The sequence below is a fragment of the Mustela nigripes genome, chromosome 7, assembly GCF_022355385.1.
Source record: "Mustela nigripes isolate SB6536 chromosome 7, MUSNIG.SB6536, whole genome shotgun sequence".
In the NCBI taxonomy this organism is placed as follows: Eukaryota; Metazoa; Chordata; class Mammalia; order Carnivora; family Mustelidae; genus Mustela; species Mustela nigripes.
The window spans coordinates 75,656,462-75,678,871 of record NC_081563.1 but is presented as its reverse complement, the minus strand read 5'-3'; the positions used below and the strand labels follow the sequence as shown (position 1 = coordinate 75,678,871).

General features: G+C 51.6%; 2 protein-coding genes across 5 annotated transcripts in view; both read left to right on the top strand.

The window, feature by feature from the left end:
• CNNM4 (cyclin and CBS domain divalent metal cation transport mediator 4) overlaps window positions 1-4,242 on the top strand; it is a 37,793-nt gene extending 33,551 nt beyond the window's left edge. Inside the window, exons 6-8 of one of the 2 annotated variants that reach the window (XR_009405399.1) lie at window positions 1,162-1,343; window positions 1,635-2,623; window positions 3,621-4,242. Coding sequence is in view for 1 of the 2 variants with exons in the window: in XM_059406183.1 (XP_059262166.1) it covers window positions 1,162-1,343; window positions 1,635-1,832 (380 nt within the window). In the remaining variant the exon portion in view is untranslated. Of the gene's footprint in view, window positions 1-1,161; window positions 1,344-1,634 lie in introns of both variants that reach the window. The other variant, XM_059406183.1, reaches the window with a different exon arrangement.
• A 3,457-nt stretch (window positions 4,243-7,699) lies between these two features.
• On the top strand, window positions 7,700-21,812 carry CNNM3 (cyclin and CBS domain divalent metal cation transport mediator 3). 3 transcript variants are annotated; one of them, XR_009405398.1, is made up of 9 exons: window positions 7,705-9,111; window positions 13,490-13,633; window positions 14,828-14,977; window positions 15,332-15,501; window positions 15,703-15,799; window positions 16,031-16,164; window positions 16,612-16,750; window positions 19,588-19,687; window positions 20,257-21,812. XR_009405398.1 is itself a non-coding variant. In XM_059406181.1 (8 exons), the coding sequence occupies exons 1-8, from the start codon at window positions 7,752-7,754 to the stop codon at window positions 20,319-20,321; spliced, it is 2,259 nt and encodes a 752-aa protein (XP_059262164.1). In that variant the 5' UTR covers window positions 7,705-7,751; the 3' UTR covers window positions 20,322-21,812. The 3 variants fall into 3 exon arrangements, 2 of the variants coding, with proteins under 2 accessions (XP_059262165.1, XP_059262164.1); XM_059406181.1 differs by lacking the exon at window positions 19,588-19,687; XM_059406182.1 differs by lacking the exons at window positions 16,031-16,164; window positions 16,612-16,750; window positions 19,588-19,687; window positions 20,257-21,812 and having other exon boundaries at window positions 7,700-9,111; window positions 15,635-15,719.
• The last annotated feature ends 598 nt before the right edge of the window (window positions 21,813-22,410 follow it).

Sequence of the window (22,410 nt, the reverse complement as noted above, 5' to 3'; positions counted from 1 at the left end):
CCAGTCATAGGATATCCAGACTATGTTTTCCTAGTTCTAGGAATGAAGCCCAAAGACAGAGTATTACTCAGTTCAGTCTCACTCAGTTAAAGCTGTATTGGTCATTCAGTCACCTGGCCTCGTGATGTTTGCTCTCTTCACCATTTGTTCATCTCTCTTCACTGTTTGTGGGAGTAGCTAACTTAGTAGATAGTAACTTAGTGCTCAACTAAGTAAATAAGCCTAGTCCACTTCCTGTTTGTTTAAAAGAAGCCAGCATGCCTTCACGATCATGCCTTCACGATTAACTTCTTTGTGCATTTCACTGTTTTCTAAGTGTTCTCAAAAATAAGAGCTAATGGTATGCAGTCTGTGTACCATTCCTTTATGAAAATAAGGAGGCTGCTCTTCCTCATTTGTGGTTGCGTCGTCCCGTTCCTTACAGTGCGCTGCACGGAGGCCCTGTTGTCCCTGGGGGAAGAGGCACCTCCCCCACTCCCCCAGGCTTTGCCTCCGGGCAGGGGGATGTGGATCGGACTTGAGGGAACCGCGGGCTGGTGTGGGAGGCCTGGCACTCCTGGGGCTCTAGGCTCCTGTGAGAGGAACCTGCTGCCCCGTCCCCCTTGTCAGACTGACAGGGGGCCCGGCAGACACAAGTGGGCAGGACTGGTCCATACAGAGTGGGTCACCTGCAGAGCACACTTCTGACCTGAGACAAGCATGTTAAGATGTGACTAGGGTATCATGTTGAGAGGTGTGTGTGGATGCGTCATAGGGTACAAACTATGTTCTTTTTAATGTAAAAGTGTATAGTATATGTCCCTTGATACAAGCTGCTTTAGGAACAAGGACAGTGTCTGGTCCACTGTGAGGGATAATCATGGTGTCACCCTTGACTGATGAGTTGTCGGGGAAAATGAGGGGATCTGGAGACATAGATTTTGTGTCTTTGGTTTTGGTTTTCTGCTTTGGTAAGCTTTTTAATACTTAACTGCACAACCCCTCTAAACAAACTAACTCACTTGCTTTAAGGAGGCCAGACCTTCTGCAGTTGGAGCTTGTCTGTCCTTCAGAACTGCTCCGTTCTGGTGGGGGCCCCACACCTGCGTGACTGGGCCACAAGAGGGGCCCCTGTGAGGGGCCCTGGAACCCCCTGGCCTTACCATGTGTCTCTCCCCACAGACCACTCCCCGGCCCACCCCAGCACCCTCAGCCGCTCAGCCTCCCTCAGTTACCCGGACCGCACGGATCTCTTGAGCGCGGCCACCCTGGCAGCCAGCGCCAACCAGTTCGGCAGCTCTGTCCTGGGCCAGTACATCTCCGACTTCAGTGTCCGAGCGCTCATGGACCTCCAGTACATTAAGGTGAGTGCTTCCTATGTCTCTCCCTCTGGGCAGCACGGTCTTCCCCGTCCCGGCCATTTGGATCACTAACCCTCGGGCATCAGCAGCTCCTTTCTTTCACCCCCCACACAGGGCACAGAAGGCCCAGACCTGAGACGTGTGTCTTCCTTATTCTTGTTCCTCACAGTCTCCAGCTGGGCACATCCTCTCTTCCAGACCCCCAGCCCCAGCCCTGGCCAGCCTCGTTTCCCTGGTCTCATAAGGCTTGCCTCCATTCCCGCTTTCTGTGAACCTCACCCCTTCTTCCTGCAGATCACCCGGCAACAGTACCAGAATGGGCTGCTGGCCTCACGCATGGAGAACTGCCCTCAGTTTCCTCTGGATGGCTGCACCATTTGCACAGAGAACTTAGCTGGGAAGCCCGAGCTGCCTGTGGTAGATGAGACCACAACTCTTCTCAATGAGCGCAACTCTTTACTGCACAAAGCCTCCCATGAGAGCTCCATCTGACAGGAGGGCCCGGGGCCTCCCGCCATCCCCGCGGGGGTCTCCCCAGTGGGCCCACATGAAGATAGGGAGCCTTGTAGGCCAGAAGGGGTGCAGATAGCCTGTCTAATGGAGCAGCCACATGGCCCCCAGAATGTGGGGAATTCTGGCCTCTGACAGGGACCTCTGAGTAGCTCCGAAGTAGCGGCTGTCCAGCCCAGGACTGGCAGGGCAGTGGCCCAGCTACCACGAGCAAGGCTGTTTTTTACTGAGAGAATTTCTGAACTAGGCTCATTGCTCCTCTTTTTAAATATTGTTTGGGGAAAGGAATGGGGAAGGGGAAGACAGGGTTAAGGAACTTTATTTAAAACAACAAAAAAGTTTTTTTTCCACAAAAACTTTAATTAAAAGGGGTAGGGTTTCTCACCCCGGGAAGCAATAGCCATAATCTGCTCCCAACCATGACCTTCTGGCTTACGTCCCGGTCTCAGGGAGCCTACTTTTCCTCCTCTTCCCCTTCCTCTTCCTCCTCCTCCTCCTCTTCCTCCTCCAAAGATGGTATCCCAGAGGCCTGCTGGAGGAAGGTTTTTTTCTTGGGAGGAAGACAGTTCCTTCCAGGAAGCAAAGAACCAAATAGCGCTGAGAACAACTGGCTGGATGCGTGCACTGAGGCTTGTCTGACGTCACTGAGGCCGAGGGATTCTGGGTAACTCTGATGAGGGACATGGTACTCCCAGCTACAGAGAGGAGCACACCTACTCCTGTCAACTGCTGGATCCTGGAATTTCCTAGAACTCGGCTGATGGGCTCTCCTGGTGAGTTGGGCTAGGCTGAGGACTCTCACCCCTGTCTCTACTGATTTGACTCAGTGTTAAGCAGGGTCTTACACCTTTAAGATTGCTTACCCCTGCTCCCCAGGCCCTGCCCTTACTTTTACCAAAGGTTTCCCCCTAGGTGGGAGAACATCTACATTACGGGTGACTTGTCTGAAATAATTCCTTTCAGTTCCAGGAGGGAATCTGGTCATGGGCATCTGTGTTGTTAGCAGTTAAGACTATCCTCTTTCCCACCCCACAGTGAAAGTGAGGTGTCAGTCACTGAGCTATAAAGTCCTTCTTTCCAGACTCCCTACTTCTCATCCTGAAACCCCATTGCCTCTTGGATTGAGGACAACAGGACACATAGGAAGACAACCTAAACAAATTCTTCATGCCCTTTCCTCTGTGGCTGAGGCTTACCCAACCTTGTTCACACACTTAAAAACCCAGGAAAGGAGGTTTCCACCTAAAAGGCACACAGCTGGCAGCCCTGTTTCCCCCATCTTAGTAATCCTAGCCTGAGTTGTCATCCTGGCCTTTGCTATAGCTCCGCCCCCACTTGAAATTCTGCCCCAGTTCCTTTTCCCTGGGGCGAATGAGGCCCTGCTGCATAGTTCCAGGCTTGCCGCTGTTGGGGAGCCTGTGGGGCTAAGGTCCATGCTGGCCCTTTTGTCGGGTGGAACAGTTGCTGGGGGCCCAAGATCAGGCGAGGGAGACTGCACACCTTCCATCTAAGTAGTATTTATTGACCCTTTTCTCATAGTGACTTCTGTCACCCCAAGTACTCTGTTCTTCAGGCGCCTGGAAAATGTTAACTCTTGGGACCAGGAAGTGTCTGCAACAAGTATGCTTGCCCCTGGCCAGTTCTATAGTCTCCCCTAGTCACAGAATTTATTCCTCAAAGTCTGGAGAGAAGGTAGTGACATGGGTTCTCAGTCATGAGAAAAAGAAAAACAAAACAGACCTTTATTCCCTGTGGGGGGAAACCCCTCAGTTTTCTACAGGAGCAGCTTGCTTTCTGAGTCCACATGGGAGCTTGCAAAGCTGTGTTCCTGAGAGACCTGAGTGCCAGGTGGAGCAGAGCGCATTGGCCTGAACCAAGTGAGTGTGCGAAGTGAAAGGAGCAGGTGCACACACTTCCACAGCTACCTCTTTGCACACACAGTTACTACCAACACATGGGCCCTCAATCCCTCCCTTTCCCCACTTACAATCACTTTTTGCAGAGGGTCATAATTATTTCCAAATATTACTGGTCCCATGACTTCCTTCTCCCAGTGCAATTTTTCACTTCCTATTCCAACCTCTGGTTCCTGGGTCGAGCCGTACCCTGGAGCTGGCCCACCCCTGCGTGTCTTCCCACGTGAGGGAGACCTTCGCAGATGGCCTCCAAGTGGGTAGGCAAGTCACAGCCACCATAGCGAATAACTCATATTTATTTTGCATAAGATTTTAATTTGTATATTTTTGTGATTTATTTTGGCATTGTTATGAGTTTGACTCTCGGGGAGTTTTGTTGTTATGACTCTTGTGTCTTTTGTCACAAGACAGTGATAATATTTGCTAAACAATATATGGAATTTATTTTTGATTGGTAATAAAAAATGAAATATGAAGTCTTGGTTAGTCTACAGTTTGCCTGTTTTGAGTTCGGTCGGTATTCGGTATCTATCATCGAGATGGTTGGGACGCCTGGGTGGCTCAGTTGGTTGGACGACTGCCTTCGGCTCAGGTCATGATCCTGGAGTCCCGGGATCGAGTCCCACATCAGGCTCCCAGCTCCATGGGGAGTCTGCTTCTCTCTCTAACCTTCTCCTCGTTCATGCTCTCTCTCACTGTTCTCTCTCTCAAGTAAATAAATATAAAATCTTTAAAAAAAAAAAAAAAAGAGAGATGGTGGCTGTGGTTGGCTGTCAACCTGTGATAGGGCAAGGGGCAAGTATTCTGGGACTGTTTAACAGGAAGCAGAAATGAAATTTACAAAATACATATAATCAAGGCTGTTGTCCCAGGAGTTAGAGAGTGGCAGTTGCTGTAAGATGGATAAGTGTGCTCTGCTGCCGCAATTAGGAATTTGTAAAAATGGATAACCCTAGTCTTCTGCCTGCAGGTACTGGTGGGGGCAGTTAGAGGGGGAAGACAGCCCCTTCTTTCCCCCCGGGGGCTGAAGGAGAAAGGAGCTTGATCCCACAGTTTCATGTTGTTTCATAACATCCAGCTGCCTTCTCATCCTTGCTCATGAGCCCGTGGTAGTCTCAAAGTTGGACAGTTCAACCCCTAAAGAGGACACCTGAGAGTCACTGCACAGTGTCGACTCTTCAGGTTTCTGCTGTGTGCGCTTTCACGGTGCCCATAGGTACTGTGCCTACGGTGTGTGATGGAGTGTGCTGGGGGCAGGGGCCAAGTAAGCCAGGCTTACCAGAGTGGACAAACTGAGGCTAATGTTTAATGAAAGGGATGCACTTAGGGAGAAAAATGAAAACTGCAGATAAAATAACAGATGCAAAAGCAGGTGGACACAAGAATAAATTTCATCTGACCATAAATTTCACACATGGGTAAGCCCCTGCTACATGCCAGGTGCCACCAACCCCCACAGAGTATAGTGAGGAAGAGTCCCCGAGGGAGACAGTCACACTAGACCTTTTGATTTCCTGTCTCTTCCACATGGAACACTCTATTCCCAAGTCTTTGTGAGGCTCACTCCCTCGTTTCATCTAAGCTTCTGTTCAAATGTCACCTCCTTGGAGAAGACTTCCTTGATCAGCACATTTAAAACAGCATGGCCCCATTCCCTCTGTCCTCTTCCTTATCTTGCTTTGTTTTTCTCCATAGCGCTTATTATTGGATATTAAAATAAGGATTTGTATATTGTCGTTCCCAGGCTAGAACAAAAGCTCTGGCAGGGCAGGGGGCTTTCTCGTTCCCGCATACTCCCAGCATGAGAATGTTATGCGGTACATTGCAGGAAACACTTGTTGAATGAATGAGTGAATGGGTCTTAGAAAAAGGTAAGTACTGGATGCTATTAAGGAAGAGCACATAGCTCCCATAACTATGACCCAACCTAGTCAAGATGGTTGAGGAAGACCTGCTGGAGTAAGTGACACTTGCAGACTTGAGAAATAAGCAGGAATTAGCCAGTGAAGTCACAGTAGTTAAAACGAGTTTAAAACTCAAGAATTGTATTGAGATGAAATATGGAAAGGTCTTGAACCAAATGAACAGTAAGGAAAATGGCCCAGGGTGGGTCAATGAGGGACTGAAGGTCAAGTGGTATGTGTCTCCATTGATGCAATGACCACCCATTGATCCAATTACTACCCATGATGGAGGATAAAGAATGGTGCAGAGCCAATGAAGAAAGAAGCTAGAGAAGTACTGTTGAGGCCTCTATTGTTAACAGAAAATTGCTCCTTGAGCACCTTTGCCCTATTGGATTCTTTCTGACTTTGGGTATTACAGTTTAAATGACCATTTGTGTTTCCAAGTGCGATCCAGTTGTCCTACCCAAAGATTTTCTCCAAAAAAATGAATAACCAGTTGTTCTCCAAGGGTGCCTGAGACCAGATCCGTAGGGAATTTTTCCTGTCTTTGCTCTGGAACTGTTCTTTGCTAATCAATAACTTTCCAGGCACTTAACTTTCAAGTATATCATCCATTCTATTTCAGTGTCAGCATTTTATCTGGACTTGGAGACATGTGAACCAAAGGGGCTGAATCCATAGTTTTTTTTTTCCTTCAAAGGAGTCATGCTGATTCAGTGTAAAGACTGAGTAGTGTCATTATTGCTTCTCCTGGTGGCTTATTCTGTAATCTGCCAGTGAGGTGTAGCACCCTCTAGATAATAAAAGTTGAAAACATGGAGATGTGATTGAATCACAGCACTGAATTTATGACGTTGAAGAGACATTCTTAGCATCCTTTGAAGAGTTTTTCCACAGAGATTTTTGTTTGTTTGTTTTTGGTCATTTGCCATGGATTTGCTCATTTGGGCACATTGCCTTCTACAGATTTTACTTAACTGTGGCCACAGTGCCTTTATTTTTTCTTATTCTTTTCATGACCTAGCAAATGTATTTCCGTAGACTCCATAGGAAAAACTTAAATGACCTGTATATGAGCACCCTTATCAAAAGTCTATTTTTGTAAGGAGATTTGAAAATACATAAAAATGTAAAGAAAACACAACAACAATCTGGATCCTTGTAGAAAAGCCTTGTTCGGTTTTTCTATTTACTTCCAATCTTACAGAGATCATATGCGATGGGTGAAAAACATTTCAGCCTGTCAATGAACCACATTGTCTTCTAAAATAACTCTCCAGTAAGGATCCTCTTGAATAGTTCTTGTTGTTCCCGAGGAAATATTTTCCCAAGGATTATCTGCTGGAAGTGGAGTGACCCGGTAACAGTAATTTCTGACAGAGCTGCCCTCTGCTAACGTGGCTGAGATAGTGACCAGGCAGGTCGTGTTGGAATCCTGCATCCGTGCTAAGTCATGCTTCGCTTTTTTCCTGTAAAAGGAGCTATGAGGGTCCAATGAGGTAGTGATTTCCCGTGTTTACATCATTACCATCGTTCTCCCTGGCAGGAATGCAAGTTCCATGAAGGCAAAGGGCTGTGTCTCACGTCCCCAGACACAGTCGGGCACAATCTTCAGGAAACTTGACCTTCCCAACGTCCGGTCATCGGTTGTTTCAGCTCTCCTTGCGCCTATGCCAGTGGCTCACGGGGCCCTTTCCTCGGAAACGGTCCATGACACACACTTGAACACTGCCTGGAACACTCCGCTCCGCGCTCCGGTTCAGGGACAAGTGCGGCCTCCAGGCTCGCCCGCACGGCCTGTGGGAACTGGACGCCCAACTCTACGCTCCGCGCGTCCGGGCTCTGGCCCCCTCTCGCCTGGGAGTCACAGCTGAGACCCCCCGGGCCGAGAGCCCCACGCCCCCGGCCCGCCCCAGGATCGCGCCGCGGCTTGTTTACTCCCCGGCGCAGCCTAGTCCGACCCTGGGGCCCGCCCCCGTCCGCCGCCTATTGGCGGAGGAGGCGCCAGGGCTAGCGACGATTGGTTCGGGGTAGGCGGAGGGTAGGCTGCGCGGGAGGCCGAGAGGGGGCAGCAGGCGATGGCGGCGGCGGCGGCGGCGGCGGGTCCTTTAGGCTGGTTGCTCGCCGCGCTGTGCCTGGGCAACGCCGCCGTAAAGGCGGCGTCGGGCCCGCGAGTGTTGGGCGTCTGTCTGGAGGAGGACGGAGCCGCGGACGTGGGGTGGGAGCGCGGCGAAGAGGTGCGGACTGCACGGGAGGCCACCTTCCGCCTACGCCTCTTCGGCTCCGGCTTGGCCAACAGCTCCTGGTCTTGGGTGGCCCCCGAGGGGGCGGGCTGCCCCGAGGGCGGGCCGGCCGCGGCGTCCGAGGAGGCGGTGGCCCCCACGGGCGAGTGGCGTGCACTGCTGCGCCTGCGCGCCGAGGCCGTGCGCCCGCACTCGGCGCTGCTGGCGGTGCGCGGGGAGCCGGACGCGTCGGCGGCCGAGGAGGCGGTGGCCCCTGCGGGCGAGTGGAGCGCGCTGCTGCGCCTGCGCGCCGAGGCCGTGCGCCCGCATTCCGCGCTGCTGGCGGTGCGCGTGGAGCCAGGCGGCGCGGCAGCCGAGGAGGCGGCGCCGCCCTGGGCATTGGGCCTGGGGGCGGCGGGGCTGCTGGCGCTGGCGGCGCTGGCGCGGGGCCTGCAGCTGAGCGCGCTGGCGCTGGCGCCGGCCGAGGTGCAGGTGCTGCGCGAGAGCGGCTCCGAGGCTGAGCGTGCGGCGGCGCGGCGCCTAGAGCCCGCGCGGCGCTGGGCCGGCTGCGCCCTGGGCGCGCTGTTGCTACTGGCCAGTCTGGCGCAGGCGGCGCTGGCGGTGCTGCTGTACCGCGCGGCCGGCCAGCGCGCCGTACCCGCCGTGCTGGGCAGCGCAGGGCTCGTGTTCCTGGTGGGCGAGGTGGTGCCGGCTGCCGTGAGCGGGCGCTGGACGTTGGCGCTGGCGCCGCGCGCGCTCCTCCTCAGCCGCCTCGCGGTGCTGCTGACGCTGCCCGTGGCGCTGCCCGTGGGCCAATTGCTGGAGCTGGCTGCGCGGCCCGGGCGGCTGCGGGAGCGCGTGCTGGAGCTGGCCCGCGGGGGCGGCGACCCCTACAGCGATCTCAGCAAGGGCGTGCTGCGCTGCCGGACGGTGGAGGACGTGCTCACGCCGCTCGAGGACTGCTTCATGCTGGATGCCAGCGCCGTGCTGGACTTCGGCGTCCTGGCCAGCATCATGCAGAGCGGCCACACGCGCATCCCAGTGTATGAGGAGGAGCGCTCCAACATCGTGGACATGCTCTACCTCAAGGACTTGGCCTTCGTGGATCCCGAAGACTGCACGCCGCTCAGCACCATCACCCGCTTCTACAACCATCCACTCCACTTCGTCTTCAACGACACCAAGCTGGACGCTGTCCTGGAGGAGTTCAAACGAGGTAACAGGACATCGGGGAGGGGACACGAATGCCAGCGTTCTCCGCTGGAAAAAGGGGAGGGGCATATGGAAACTTTGAGGAAAGGGTCTTATCCTTACCGAGGTCCCTCTGAGTACTTAGATGCTGGCCTCACATCTCTCAGTGACCCTTTTGAAATATTCAAACGCTGTCGTTCAGAGCGCCTGGAAAGCAAAATTCCGCTTTCCCTGGTAGGCCTAACTTGGAGAGCTAGGTCCACTTGACCCTAACCCACCGGTTTTTTTCCTTCAAAGTCATTTTTGTGGGCTTTGGCTTTGTAAGAGGTCTAAATTCGTAAGTAGAAACTAAAAGAACAGAAAAAAGGATGGTCTGTAGACACCTGGTCGCTTTCGCCTGCACACATAACATCAAATTAGCTGGGCCTGTGACGTTTCAAGGATCATTATTAAGGTCTTTTGTGGGCTGCTGCCTTGCTGATAACAGAAGAAGGAATGATACCTGATTTTCTGCAACTGTGGAAGACACTTTCACTTTGATTTAATCAGAAACAACTTTATGGATGCTGATTTAGTCTCTGCTTTGTCTTTTGTGGGTTTTTTTTGTTTCTGTTTTGTTTTTTGGGTTTTTTTTTAAACTTCCCTTTTCTGACTATGAGGAAGGTCTGTCAGGGCCTCTTTCTCTCTCTCTCTTTTTTTTTTTTTTAAGTGTTTTTTGTTTTTGTTTTTTTTTTTAAATTTGAGAGAGAGAACATGAGAGAGGTCAGCTGGAAGGGGGCACTTTGCTCTTCGGTTTAAGATGGGCAAGTTGGAGCCAGTTGGGAGAGAAGGCCCACCCTCTAGGCTCCTTTTGTTCTGGGATGGTGGGTGCCCTTGGAGCAGCTCTGGGGAACCCCCCAGGGTTGAATGAGGAGCTTGTCAGTTTTCACCTTTCTCCCCCTCTGACAAGTGAGGGTCATTTTCAGGGGCAGATTGGCTTTGTCTTTCCTCTGACATCCTGGAGCCTTTCTCTGCTTCTCTTTGCAGTGCACTCCTTTGGCAGGTACCAGTTTTTCCTCATTAAAGTCCTTTTTAGCCTAACCCCTTTCTTCATTCTGCTTATGAACAAAGGGGATATTGCAGCCTTTATGGCGCCTGAGGTTTGAGAAATCTATTCCCTTCCCGTCTCTCTGCCAAGTGTGTGAGTTGGTGGTGCCCTCTAAGTTTCCTGAAGCTGGAGTCTTGGCATCTTGGCAGCTATCATTCCAGGGCCTGTGCCTTTCATCCCTTCAGAGTACTGTCTGTTTTAGAACTCTGTAGTCTGGGAAAGGCCCCTTCTCTGGTGAGGCGCCTCTTAGTGTGCAGGCCTGAGATGATATGGAATATTTGGGGCAAACATTATCAGGAAGAGTGCATACTCTGGAGCTACAGTAAATAAAGTGTGTTTTCTTTAAAGCTGTTAATCCTGCTGTCTTTGTCAGCCCACTATGAGAATATTTAAGGACAGTCAACCAAAGGAGGAATTAGGATGCATTCTGCTTTCAGAATCTCTGCTTTAAACCACCTGAGATCAGATTAATTGTCAGAAACCAAAGGATCCCTGCTATTCTGAAAAGAGTCAGACCTGCTGTGAGGAATGTTAACCTAGCACTTTTCTCCCGGGATGTGTTCTGACAGTTTCTTTATTGTGTTCCCTCTCCCGCTATGTCTCTGTCAAATCTTAAAAAAAAAAAAAAAAAAAAAAAAAAATTAAAGGACATGGGGGGCACCTGGGTGGCTCAGTAGGTGAAGCATCTGCCTTTGGCTCAGGACATGATCTTGGGAGCCTGGGATCGAGTCCTGTATCAGGCTCCCTGCTCAGTGGGGAGTCTGCTTCTCCCTCCCTCCTTCCTCCTGCTTGTGCTTTCTCTCTCTCACTGTCCCTCAAATAAATAAATTAATGAAAGAAAGGCAGAGGAATTTAAACTCCATCTGCATTTTTACAAATATCCTAGAAATTAGGCATTGTGGAAGAGTTCTATAGCATCTGTGTAATTTGGGAGTACATTTGAGCCTGCTAACTAGAATTAAAGCTCTGTAGAGCTTTTTCAGGGCTTTCTGGTTGATGCTGTTAAGATGCACCATCTGCCCCTTAACCTGAGGCTCTGTGTTCCGGGAGAGCTGTAGGCACCTGTCCTGGGGCCTGTGGTGTTTCCAGTCAGCCAGCCAGGGGCCTGTGTGTTTTCAGAGCATTGTATCCCATCAGATGAGAAATAAATTTTAATCCCTCCAGCTGCCTGTTCTTTGTGTAGCCCTTCTGCTTTTTCATGGTTGCCGTCTCGACCCCTCAGACATTCTGTCTTGAGATGAAATCACATGGCCACTGTGTCGGGGGATCTTTGAGGGGCATGGCTGAGATGAGTTTCTCAGAGTTCATATCCTAGACCTGCACAACTCCTTTGAGCAGCCACTGCCCACATGGGGTTAAAAGGTAGCTGGGCTGAACTGAGATGTGCTAGCAGTGCCTAACACACACCAGACTTCAAAGACAGTACAAAAAAGGAATATATGTTTAAATTTAAGGTTTTTTTATTTTATTTTATCTATTTATCTATTTATTTATTTATTTATTTGACAGATCACAAGCAGGCAGAGAGGCAGGCAGAGAGAGGAAGGAAAGCAGGCTCCCTGCTGAGCAGACAGCCTGATGCGGAGCTTGATCCCAGGACTCTGGGACCATGACCTGAGCCGAAGGCAGAGGCTTTAAACCACTGAACCATCCAGGCGCTCCTAATATTTTATTTTTATTTATTTATTTGAGAGAGAGAGACAGCGAGAGAGAGCATGAGCGAGGAGAAGGTCAGAGGGAGAAGCAGACTCCCCGTGGAACTGGGAGCCCGATGTGGGACTCCATCCCGGGACTCCAGGATCATGACCTGAGCTGAAGGCAGTTGCTTAACCAACTGAGCCACCCATGCGCCCCAAAATTTAAAAATTTTTTAAATTAATTTTTTAAATATTTTATTTGTAAGTAATCTCTATATCCAATATGGGGCTTGAACTTACAACTCCAAGATCAAGAGTTGCATGCTCTACCAACTGAGCCAGGCAGCTGCCCCTGTTTTAATATTTTTTTTTTTAAAGATTTATTTATTTATTTGACAGAGAGAGAGACAGAGATCACAAGTAGGCAGAGAGGCAGGCAGAGAGAGAGAGGAAGGGAAGCAGGCTCCCTGCTGAGCAGAGAGCCCAATGCGGGACTTGATCCCAGGACCCTGAGACCATGACCTGAGCCGAAGGCAGCGGCTTAACCCACTGAGCCACCCAGGCGCCCTGTTTTAATATTTTTAATGTTTTTAGATTTTATTTATTTGAGAGAGGGGGAGAGAGAGAGTGGAGGGGGAGGGGAAGAGGCAAGAGAATCTCAAGCAGACCCCATACTGAGTGTGGAACCTGATGTGGGGCTTGATCTTGCAACTCTAAGATAATGAACAGAGCTGCTGAAATCAATCAAGAATTGGATGCTTAACTGAGCCACCCAGGAGCCCCTGTTCTAATATTTTTATATCAATTGCATGTTATAGTGATATTGAGGGCTATACGGAGTTAATTATAGTATGTTGTTAATTTCACTTGTGTCTTTTTTTTTTTTTTTTTAATGTGGCTACTCAGAAATTTAAAATTGTGTATGTGGTTTCCATTCTGTTTCTTTTGGGCGGGTATAAAGTTTTATAGATGAGAAGCAAAGTCAGTTCTTGAAGTTTTCACAACATTCCCCAGCACTCTGAAGCTTGGGCTTTTGTTCAGACTTTTATTTCTTTATCAGACAAGGAAACAAACAGGAGGCTCACCTGAAGGAGGGGAAAGTGAACAGCTCCAGGCTGCAGCTCTTCCTCCCACACCATCTGGGCTCTTACTGGTCGCTCACCATTTGTCATCTTCCCCTGGATGACTTGCATAGACCTAGGCTTCTGGAAATAAAGGACAGCTTTCAGAACTGGGGAAACTTTCCCAGAAGAGTCACTGGGTGGCCCCTCTGCCCCTGCACCCAATTTAGGCCGTCCCAGGGGAGCCCATGCTTCTGGAGTCAGTGCCCTTGTGCGTGCAGCCCTCCCTCGTCTGGTTGGTCAGACCATCCTTATCTAAATCGCATTCCTGTGGACCCAGGCTGACGTGGCGCTGTCCTTGCCTGGGTGGCCTTGTGCAGCTGACCACAGTGCCTGAGATGGAGGATCCTTGTGTGTAAAGGGAAGCTCATCCTCATGAGTGTGTTGAGAGTCTTAGGTAAGAACTTAGGGAGAATCTCACTAGTGCCTGGTACCTTGTGGGACCTTGTGGGAACACAGACATCAGCTTCTGTCATTCTGATGAGCTCATACCAGGCAGGACTAAGCAAAATGGGAGGCCCCCCCGGCCAGCTGTAATCTGAGCGTCTTCTCCCCCAGGGAAGTCCCACCTGGCCATCGTGCAGAAGGTGAACAACGAGGGTGAAGGTGACCCCTTCTACGAGGTGCTGGGCCTGGTCACCCTGGAGGACGTCATTGAGGAGATCATCAAGTCTGAGATCCTGGACGAGTCTGAGGACTACCGTGAGTCTTGACTCCTGGCGTTGTTCCATTTCAACTGGTCTGTCAAGCTGAGATGTGTGGTGTTCATCAACCTCAGAGGACAGGAGGTCTCCGTGTTGTTGAAACAAGGCTGGATCTCCAGTCTGAGCTGTTACCTAGCCAGTCATTCGAGGGAGGGCCAGCATGGCCTCCTTACTGGAGGGCCCCCGACCTGTGCCTGGAGGCGGAGCCGCAGTGGCCTGGTGGGTGGGGCCTCTGCCCTTTATGGGCCTTTCCCAGGCTCTCGTCTTCCTTGGCCTTTTGGCTTTCTCATGTTCTTTCCTACATTGCAGAAGCCTCTCCTCAAAGAATTCCATTCTTTACTGCTGAGATGGTCTTAACAAAACCGAACATCCTGGGGCCTGTGATTGTGCCTTAGAGGTACCTGCCTCTTAGGAAGATGGCTAAGGTCTGCAGGGCAGACACAGAGCCCATGCTTGATGGCCCAGGCCTTACGTGCACTCTTGGGACAGAACCCCCCCCCCACCTCTGTTTACTGTCAAGTAATTGCTTTGCCCAGAGTCTGTCCCCAAAATGCAGCCTCTTTTTTTTTTTTTTTTTTTTTTAAAGATTTTATTTATTTATTTGACAGAGATCACAAGTAGGCAGAGAGGCAGGCAGAGAGAGAGGAGGAAGCAGGCTCCCTGCTGAGCAGAGAGCCCGATGCGGGACTCGATCCCAGGACGCTGAGATCATGACCTGAGCCGAAGGCAGCGGCTTAACCCACTGAGCCACCCAGGCGCCCAAAATGCAGCCTCTTGAGTGTGGCTCCTCAGACTGCCATAGGCATGGGGACATCAGGTTACCTGCTGCTGTGTAGCCCCTATAATCTGCAAAGACTTGGTTTCTCGTGACCAACTGTGGCTCTTTCTAAAGCAGCCCTGCTGTCTTGTCAGAGTTTACCTTCCCAGCTCCGAGGAGAGGAGCAGTCCCTTCCCGTACTTCCTCAGGCTATAGCTGGAGTAAAGGCCTGTGCCCTCTGTCATGAATGCCAGGTTTGTTCCGTGCTGGGAGTGGCCGCCGGGCCCCAGCAAGGCAGCATGCCGAGGCTGTATCCCTGGGCTCTGATGCTGTCACCTCCCCTACTGAGAACCCCCAGGCCTTGGCACCATGCCTTCATTTGGTCATGCTGATTGGAGGGACGCTGTGCCTCAGTGGGCCTTTTCACCATCCTAGGAGAGGCTGCCGTGAGGAAGAAGCCTGCTCCTCTGAGTGCCCCTCTCAGGCGGAAAGAGGACTTCTCCCTGTTCAAGGTGTCTGATGATGAATATAAAGTGAAGATCTCACCTCAGCTGCTCTTGGCCACCCAGCAATTCCTGTCCCAAGGTGAGGGTGAAGGGTTAGCCTTTGCTTTCTTGCTCACATCCAGTGGGTCAGGAGGCCCTGAGGGCAGACACCGAGGGCCCTCATTCCCAATAAGGAGGAGAGTATCCTGGAGAACTTCTTTGCTTCTGTCTAGCCCCGCCAGCGTCTCCAGGCATCTGAGGGGGCAGCTCCTCATGACAGGGCTGAGAGCAGGAGCTAGGCTAGCAGGAGCTAGCCTTGGCCTGAGGGAGTGTGGCCTGCCCAGTACTCTTGTATTGGAGAGGTGACTTGGCTTGGGGCAGCAGGAGTCGGGTGTAGTCATGCAGGCCACTCTGGGCCCAATGGACACTGTCCCTTTTTTCCACCGTGGGGCAGAGGTGGATGTGTTCAGCCCCTTGCGGATCTCCGAGAAGGTCCTGCTGCACCTGCTGAAGCATCCCAGCGTCAACCAGGAAGTGAGGTTTGATGAGAGCAACCGTTTAGCTGCTCACCATTACCTGTACCAGCGTAGCCAGCCAGTGGACTACTTCATTCTCATCCTGCAGGTAACTGCCAGCCCATGTGGGAGCCCCCCACTTGCTCAGAAAGTAGGGAAGGGTCTGAGAGGGGGGATCATCTCCATCCACACCCCCTGGATAACTGGGGTTGGTGCTTTCTCCTTGTGCTCTCTTCTGGCAGGCAAGGTAATCTGTCCACATCTGTTTCTCTCCCTGCCCCTCCTTCCTCCCTCTCCCTACACCTCCCAGGGCAGGGTTGAGGTGGAGATCGGGAAAGAGGGCCTGAAGTTTGAGAATGGGGCCTTCACCTACTATGGAGTGTCTGCCCTGACATCACCATCCTCGGGTAAGCTGCAGCCCTTCCTGGCTTCCCAGGGCCCAGGACTCTGGGCTGGCTTTTCTCCTGTCTGGGCTGTATCGAGGGAGGGGGCAGTGTTTGTTTTGGGGCTGTCTCTGTTGCTTGCCCTCCTTTTCTGTGCTTGTAGCCGTGTTTCCTCCCAGAGGGATCTGTGGGGTGGATCTTGGAGACGGTGCAGTTGTCCCCACCGGAGACGTCACTGATTGTTCCTTCTGCTAGTTCACCAGTCCCCGGTGTCCTCGCTCCAGTCCCTCCGCCACGACCTGCCGCCCGAGCCAGCCGATGGTGCCTGCTTGTCTGCGTACTGTCCTGACTACACCGTGAGGGCCCTCTCTGACCTGCAGCTCATTAAGGTGACTGTCTGGGCTGCTCATTGGTGCTGGCTGTTAGCCAGCTTTGTGTCCCTAAGGGGCTAAACCAACCAGCTACAAGTTTGTATGGATTAAGAGTAAATTCTGCTTGAGTCTTTCTGAGACTTGCCAGAGCAAGACCTTGTTACTTGCCCTGAAGGACAGACGTCCTTGGCTCCAGGAAGTCCCTCTGACTTCTGGCAGTCTAGTCCCATCGCCAGGACTGTGCACCCAGTTTCCTTTTGAGATCTTGAAGACACTGCTTGATTGCTCATCTCTGCCCTTAGCTGGCTTGAAGCTCTTCTTTTTTTCTTGATCCTGCCGAATGTGATGCTCCCACCTAGTTCTGGTGCTTATGGGCAGGAGGGAGACATGTGACCTTCCTGGACCTCACTTTCTCCGCCTGGCTTCGCGAGTTGCACCTGCCTGGGAATGCTTTCTGTTCTCCAGGTCACGCGGCTGCAGTACCTCAATGCACTCCTGGCTACCCGAGCCCAGAGCCTGCCACAGTCCCCGGAGAACACAGACCTCCAGGTCATCCCAGGAAGCCAGACCAGGCTCCTTGGGGACAAGACAGCCACAGCAGCAGGTGAGCCCCGCAAGGCCACATCCCTCAGTATGGCAGCCCAGAGGGCAGGCATGTCCTTTGCCGCTCCTTGCCGCTCCCACACACACTCACTCTGCCCCCACTCTGCCTTGTGTTTCTCTTTCCTTGTCCCCTTTTCTGCCCATCCTTTCCTTTTTCTCTTTTCATTGTTCTTAGTAGCTTCGGTGACACTGCACCACAGACCAGCTGGCATTTAAAGTATGTTCAGTCAGCATTTTCTCTGGAGGACTGTTAGGATGGGTTGCCTTAGTTAGGGAACAGGTACTGAATAGGAATAAGATCAAGTTCAGACACTCTTGGTCAGTTAGGTTTGGGGGTAGGTCACCAGTGGGCCCGGCTCTGAAGGTGACTGCTGGTGGACACCATCCCAGGAGCTGAGAAGGGCAGCAGCTGAGGTGTTTGGTCAGGTCAAGCTAACACATAAGGCCTGTCCCTCACATCTCGGGCTCCACTGTGAGCCAGATACCACTTTGGAAGAAATAGACTTTGTAATGTGGGGTGAGGCATGGACTAGCAAACCCTGCCTTGTAGATTATAAGGAGGGAAAATAAAAAGGAGCCTGTGGAGAGTGGGCTTTGGCTAGGAGTGCTAAAAAGTTCAGGTTGCCTTGTTACTCAGGAAGGTACTTGTATTCTGAGTGAGCTTCTAAGTTGGGGTCAGAGATTCACTTGAAGGCTGGGTGGTCCTGGGGGAGTGGCTAGGGCTTCCAGAGAGGCTGTGGAAGGAGCTGCAGGCTGCCAGCTTCCCTGGGCACTCTGAAGTGGGGACACCGAGCTCTCTTGAACACTAGCTCTCCCTGGCAACACGCTAGGAGCTTTGCTCGTCCTCACTCGTCTAAGACAACTTCTCCATTTTCAGAGGTGGTAGTTGTTAGACCCATTTTACAGATGAAGAATAAGGAGAAGAGAGAGACCTGGGCACCCTGGCTTGGATCCTGTGCATGCCCTAGGCCTCTGGGCATTGGTGTGTCACAGGGACACAGACATCGGGTTTGGTTACTTAGACCCACCCTTGAGAACACGAACGTGTTTTTGTGATGCCTGCTTTCTGAGAGGAGATACGCGGGTGCGAGGGACAGGAACCCTGCTGCAGGCCCGTGAGTGGCTCAGCTCCTGAGCGCTCCATCTCTGTGCGCTGGCGAAAGGGGGTCCCAGCTTGAGGCACGCTGCTCCAGCTTGGATCTGGGCCTTCTCAGTGAGTGTGTACTAAGAAGGGGTGTTCTGTGTTTTAGGACTGATCACGGGTCTGTATTTACCTGCTGTGATGTTTTGTTGTGAGATGCCACTTACACCATCACTTTAGACTTGGGTCTCAAAAGTCAGTATATTTTTGTTTTTTCAAAATGTGAGTGTTTGGTTTTGTTTTTTTCTTTCTTTCTTTTTTTTAAGATTTTATTTATTTATTTGACAGACCGAGATCACAAGTAGGCAGAGAGGCAGGCAGAGAGAGGAAGAAGCAGGCTCCCCGCTGAGCAGAGAGCCCGATGCAGGGCTCCATCCCAGGACCCTGGAATCATGACCTGAGCCGAAGGCAGAGGCTTTAACCCACTAAGCCACCCTGGCGCCCCGGTTTTGTTTTTTTCCAATGTGAATCTTTTCTGCCTTCATCTGCTTATTCAGACTGTATGTGTTCTATTCAAGGTGTACACTTAAAATCTAAGAATGATGGTTTTTTCCTTCATTTCGTCCTTTATTATACACGCAGTTTTTTAAGGTTCTTTTTGGGCTTCAGCTGTTCATTGGGCAGTTCTCTGAGGAAACACAGGTGTCCCCTAAAGCTCTCTTTACACCACTTTGCTTTTACAAAAGACTTAGGTTTGTGCCCATTTTCACTAACTGAAAGAACTCCAAAGAGGAGTTTTGCTTTATGAAATGCTCATTGTTTCTTTGCTTTATGCTGTGCTGGCTTGCACAGGATTTCATGGGAGCGCTCTGCTGTCTGGAGGCGGGGGGAGACGCGTGACCTGCAGTGGCCCTGTGGGTCCTTTGCCTCTTTGCAACAGCTTACCCGCTTTGCACGGGGGCGGTGGTGTCCTCGCCAGTGACGTTTATCCGAGGCCATTATGCTGAGCGTAGTGCACTGCCATCTCATTCTTTTGTCAGGATGTTGGTTTTCCCCCATTCGAGACCGGATATTTGTTCCCCACGTGGCTGGCCTGCCGTCCTTCCCCTCCCCGCCTCAGCCCTCTGAGGCCCTGCTGCGGCTCATCTGTGCTCGGTGGTCGCCGCTGAGAGGGTCTTCATGTCAGTGGCTCATCTGTGGTTGGTGGCCCCTGCTGCCCCCAGGAGGGCTTCATGCCGCTGCCCTTGTGATATCGCCAGGAACGCTGTGGGTCGGAACCACCCCTGATTGACTTGGGCACAAGATTTGCTGGCAGAGAAATGCCTTTATTGAGATGCTTGGGAAATTTTTAACTCCTGCAGCGGGGATGGGCATACTGACTAGTTGTTTATGGATTCTATATAGCTGCCTTTGGCTGCAGCTGTGGAGCGGACTTGTTGCCACAGGGATGGAGACCTACAGAACCTAAAAATGTAGGCCCTTTGCAGAAGGTTCCTGGACCCCTGGCCCATCATGTCAGACTCAGCATAGCTCCTGCACAATGACCATTCCCAGAGCTGATTTCCAAGGGAGAGTCCACTCCAGATGCTGCGCTACCTGCTTCCTCTGGTTCCGAGCCTCGGGCCACAGGGGACACACCTGTCCGGCCCCCGCCTGCCCCTCTCCAGCAGCCTGCGGGGTTGCCCAAGCCGAGCTGCCCTGCCGGCGCAGCTGCACAGCTGGTCTCCTCTTGTCTCTCTCCCCTCTGCTCTCTCTAGCCTTCCCCGTAGACCTTTCCCTCTTTGGCACATTTGGAAACTGCAGTTGATAATTGACTGTGGACTAGTGAGCATTTTTTGTTTTCAGAAAACACCCAAGGTAAATATCTTCCCTTTCCCTTTCCTTTGCTTTCCTTCCCCATCCCTGTAGCTGCCGGGAGGGGCCCTGGGCACTGCTGCCCCCAGACAGGAGGTGTTTCTCCCGGGGTGGGTGGTGAGGGCCCTTCCTGTCCTTCATTGCTGCTTTCCTTCTCATTTGCTAAAAGACAGGCGGGGTCATGAAAGAACCTGCTCAGTGGTGGAAACTACAGCTTCCTTCGGGGCAGGGCTTTTCCCAGCTTCCTTTGGGGCAGGGCCTTTCGTGTCCCTGGCAGGCTTCTTTCACCCAGCCTTATGGCCTGCTGTGAGCAGAAACCCCCGGCCTGCTTTCCCACCTCTCTCGCCGATGTAGCCCTCCTCCTCCCAGTGGTTTTCTCTTGGGGGGTGGAGTTAGCCTGCCCACTTTCCTGCCTGCTCACTCCCAGCTCTGCCTTGGCACTGAGGTGTCCTGTGGCTCCTCCGCCTTGCCAGCCCCTTCCTGTCCTGAAGAGAATTTTGATACTTGGTTTGGATGGGACCTGCTCCCTTCACTGGTTTTGATATTAATTCTCCTTTTCCTCTCTCCCCTAGGGCCGCACCACAGCAGACCCGGCCTTCCAGCGGAGGAGAGCCCTGGGCGGAACCCAGGGGTTTAACTGCTTGCCAGGCAGCCCCAGGTCTGGGGAATGGACAAGCACGTGGGGAACTGGAGAGCCGAGGAGTAGCTTCCTGTCAGCCTGTCCCCATCCCCTCCAGGCCACGTTTTAGATGGCCCTTATAGATGTGGGTCCTGGGCTGTCCTCAGAACCAGACTTAAGTGCCAGGAGCCTTCAGCAGTCCTGCCCTTCTTTAGGAAATGGGGGTCAGTTGGGGCACAGCCCTCCAGGCCTGCTTCTGAATGGGAATGAAAAGGACACCATCCTCTCTGGTCCCCAGGACCCAGCCTTCTCCCCGTGACAGTGCAGTGTATTTATACCTCTTTGGGCCAAGCCATGATGTGAGTGCACGATTACTGCCTTGATGTGGCTGTGACCTGTACTCACTTCGCCTTTAATTTGCCAGCCTTCTGCTGCCGGCAGCACTTTCTGAGCAAACCAGGGGCACTAGTTTGGGCTGGGGGTTCACATCCTTGGCCACAGTGAACTATTTGGCTTCCCTTACAATGCCATGTTTCCAAGCACGTGCCCCAGCCTGTCCCATGTGCCAAACCTCGAAGCTCAGTGACCCACCAGTATGTCCCACTGCCTTGCTCCCTCCTGTGGAGGTTGCTTCTCTGAGCTCTGCGCTCAAGAGCCCCAAGCGAGCAAGCTGGCCCCCAGTGGCACTGAGGAGGCCTGCTCCTTCTGCTTCTCTGCCTGTCTTACTTAGTTGCCACTAACAGTATTGTCACTTTCTGTGTTTGAAGAAGAGAGGTCACACGTGGGAGGACGGGGTGTGCTGCTCCTAACCCTCTCTCAGTTGCTGGATCCTGGGGAGTATAGCCAACCGTTAGGCCTACTTTGTACCTCCTTCCTAGGCCTCCATGGAGAGCTGGGTGGCTGCCATCTGCTTGGAGAGCAGCAAGGAGGGGAAGGGTTGGTTGTGGAGCACGTAGAGCCTCATCCCCTTTAAAAACAAAAAAACCCCATCGGTTTTTCTTGTATCTGTAACATTTCAGCTCTTTGCTTTTTTTTGCTGTTCTTAACTACAGGGTTTTAGAGGATTGGGAACAAGAAGGCATTTATGTTTTCTTTCTGGCTTACCCATTTTTACCTCCTGCAGTTCTTCAACTGTGTAGAAACTGGGGCGTCACAGAGACATAGCGTTGCAGATTGGATAGGGAGGGAGGAGGACTTCTAGAGCTTCTCAGAGGAATTCGGGTCCCTTATCTGGGACCAGTGGGAATGAAGGCCAAAGAGCAATGGCATGCTCACTTAGAAACTTCTCAAGGAATTCTAAGAGCAAACCCAGGTGGGAAACATGTTTTACGATCATCTCTCTCCATAACAGTGGTTCTTAACTTTAGCTGCATGTTAGAATCACCTGGCAAATTGAAAAATACTGATACCTGATAGCTGGGGCTCCCTCTTTGAGGGAGCCTGATTTGGTTAATCCGGGGATCAGGATTTTATTTTTTCAAACAATTTTAATTAAAACAAAAAAACAACTATACTTTTTTTTTTTCTTTCTCTTAAGTCACCTGCACACCCAGTATGGGGCTTGAACTCCCAACTCTGAGATCGAGTGGTGTGCTCTACTGACTGAGCTGGCCAGGCACTCCTGAAACAATTTTATTATACATAAGAGTGAAGAGTTCCATCTACCCTTCACTCAGCTTCCCTAAATGTTAACATCTTACATAACCTGGTACATCTATCAGAACTAAAAAAAATTAACATCGGTACAAACCTGTGAACTGAATTACAGAGTTCATTGGATCTTACCAGTTTCTCTAGTAATGTCCTTTTTTCCTTGCAGGATCCAATCTAGGATACCAAGTTGCATTTAGAGTTACTGCTTACTCTTTTCTGACTTGTTTTGAAACAATTACAGATTTGTAAGAAGTTGCAAGCAGGAGGGACCCTTCACCCAGTTTTCCTCCATGCTTATTCTTGCACAGTTAGAACACAGTATCAACACCATGAAGCTGACACGGCCAAGTGTGAGGTATCATTCTCTGTCCTCCTGGGTAGATTTGTGTAGTTGCCACTGCACTCTCAGTAGAGTTGTCCCACCACCACAACGGTCTCTCGGAGCTCCCCGTTA

Excerpts from the sequence above, each read along its gene's own strand:
- CNNM3 (XM_059406181.1), top strand. The coding sequence starts at position 7,752 with ATGGCGGCGGCGGCGGCGGCGGCGGGTCCTTTAGGCTGGTTGCTCGCC. Across the intron at positions 9,112-13,489 it reads CCTGGAGGAGTTCAAACGAG|GGAAGTCCCACCTGGCCATC; the intron begins GTAACAGGACAT and ends CTTCTCCCCCAG. Across the intron at positions 16,165-16,611 it reads CTGACCTGCAGCTCATTAAG|GTCACGCGGCTGCAGTACCT; the intron begins GTGACTGTCTGG and ends TCTGTTCTCCAG.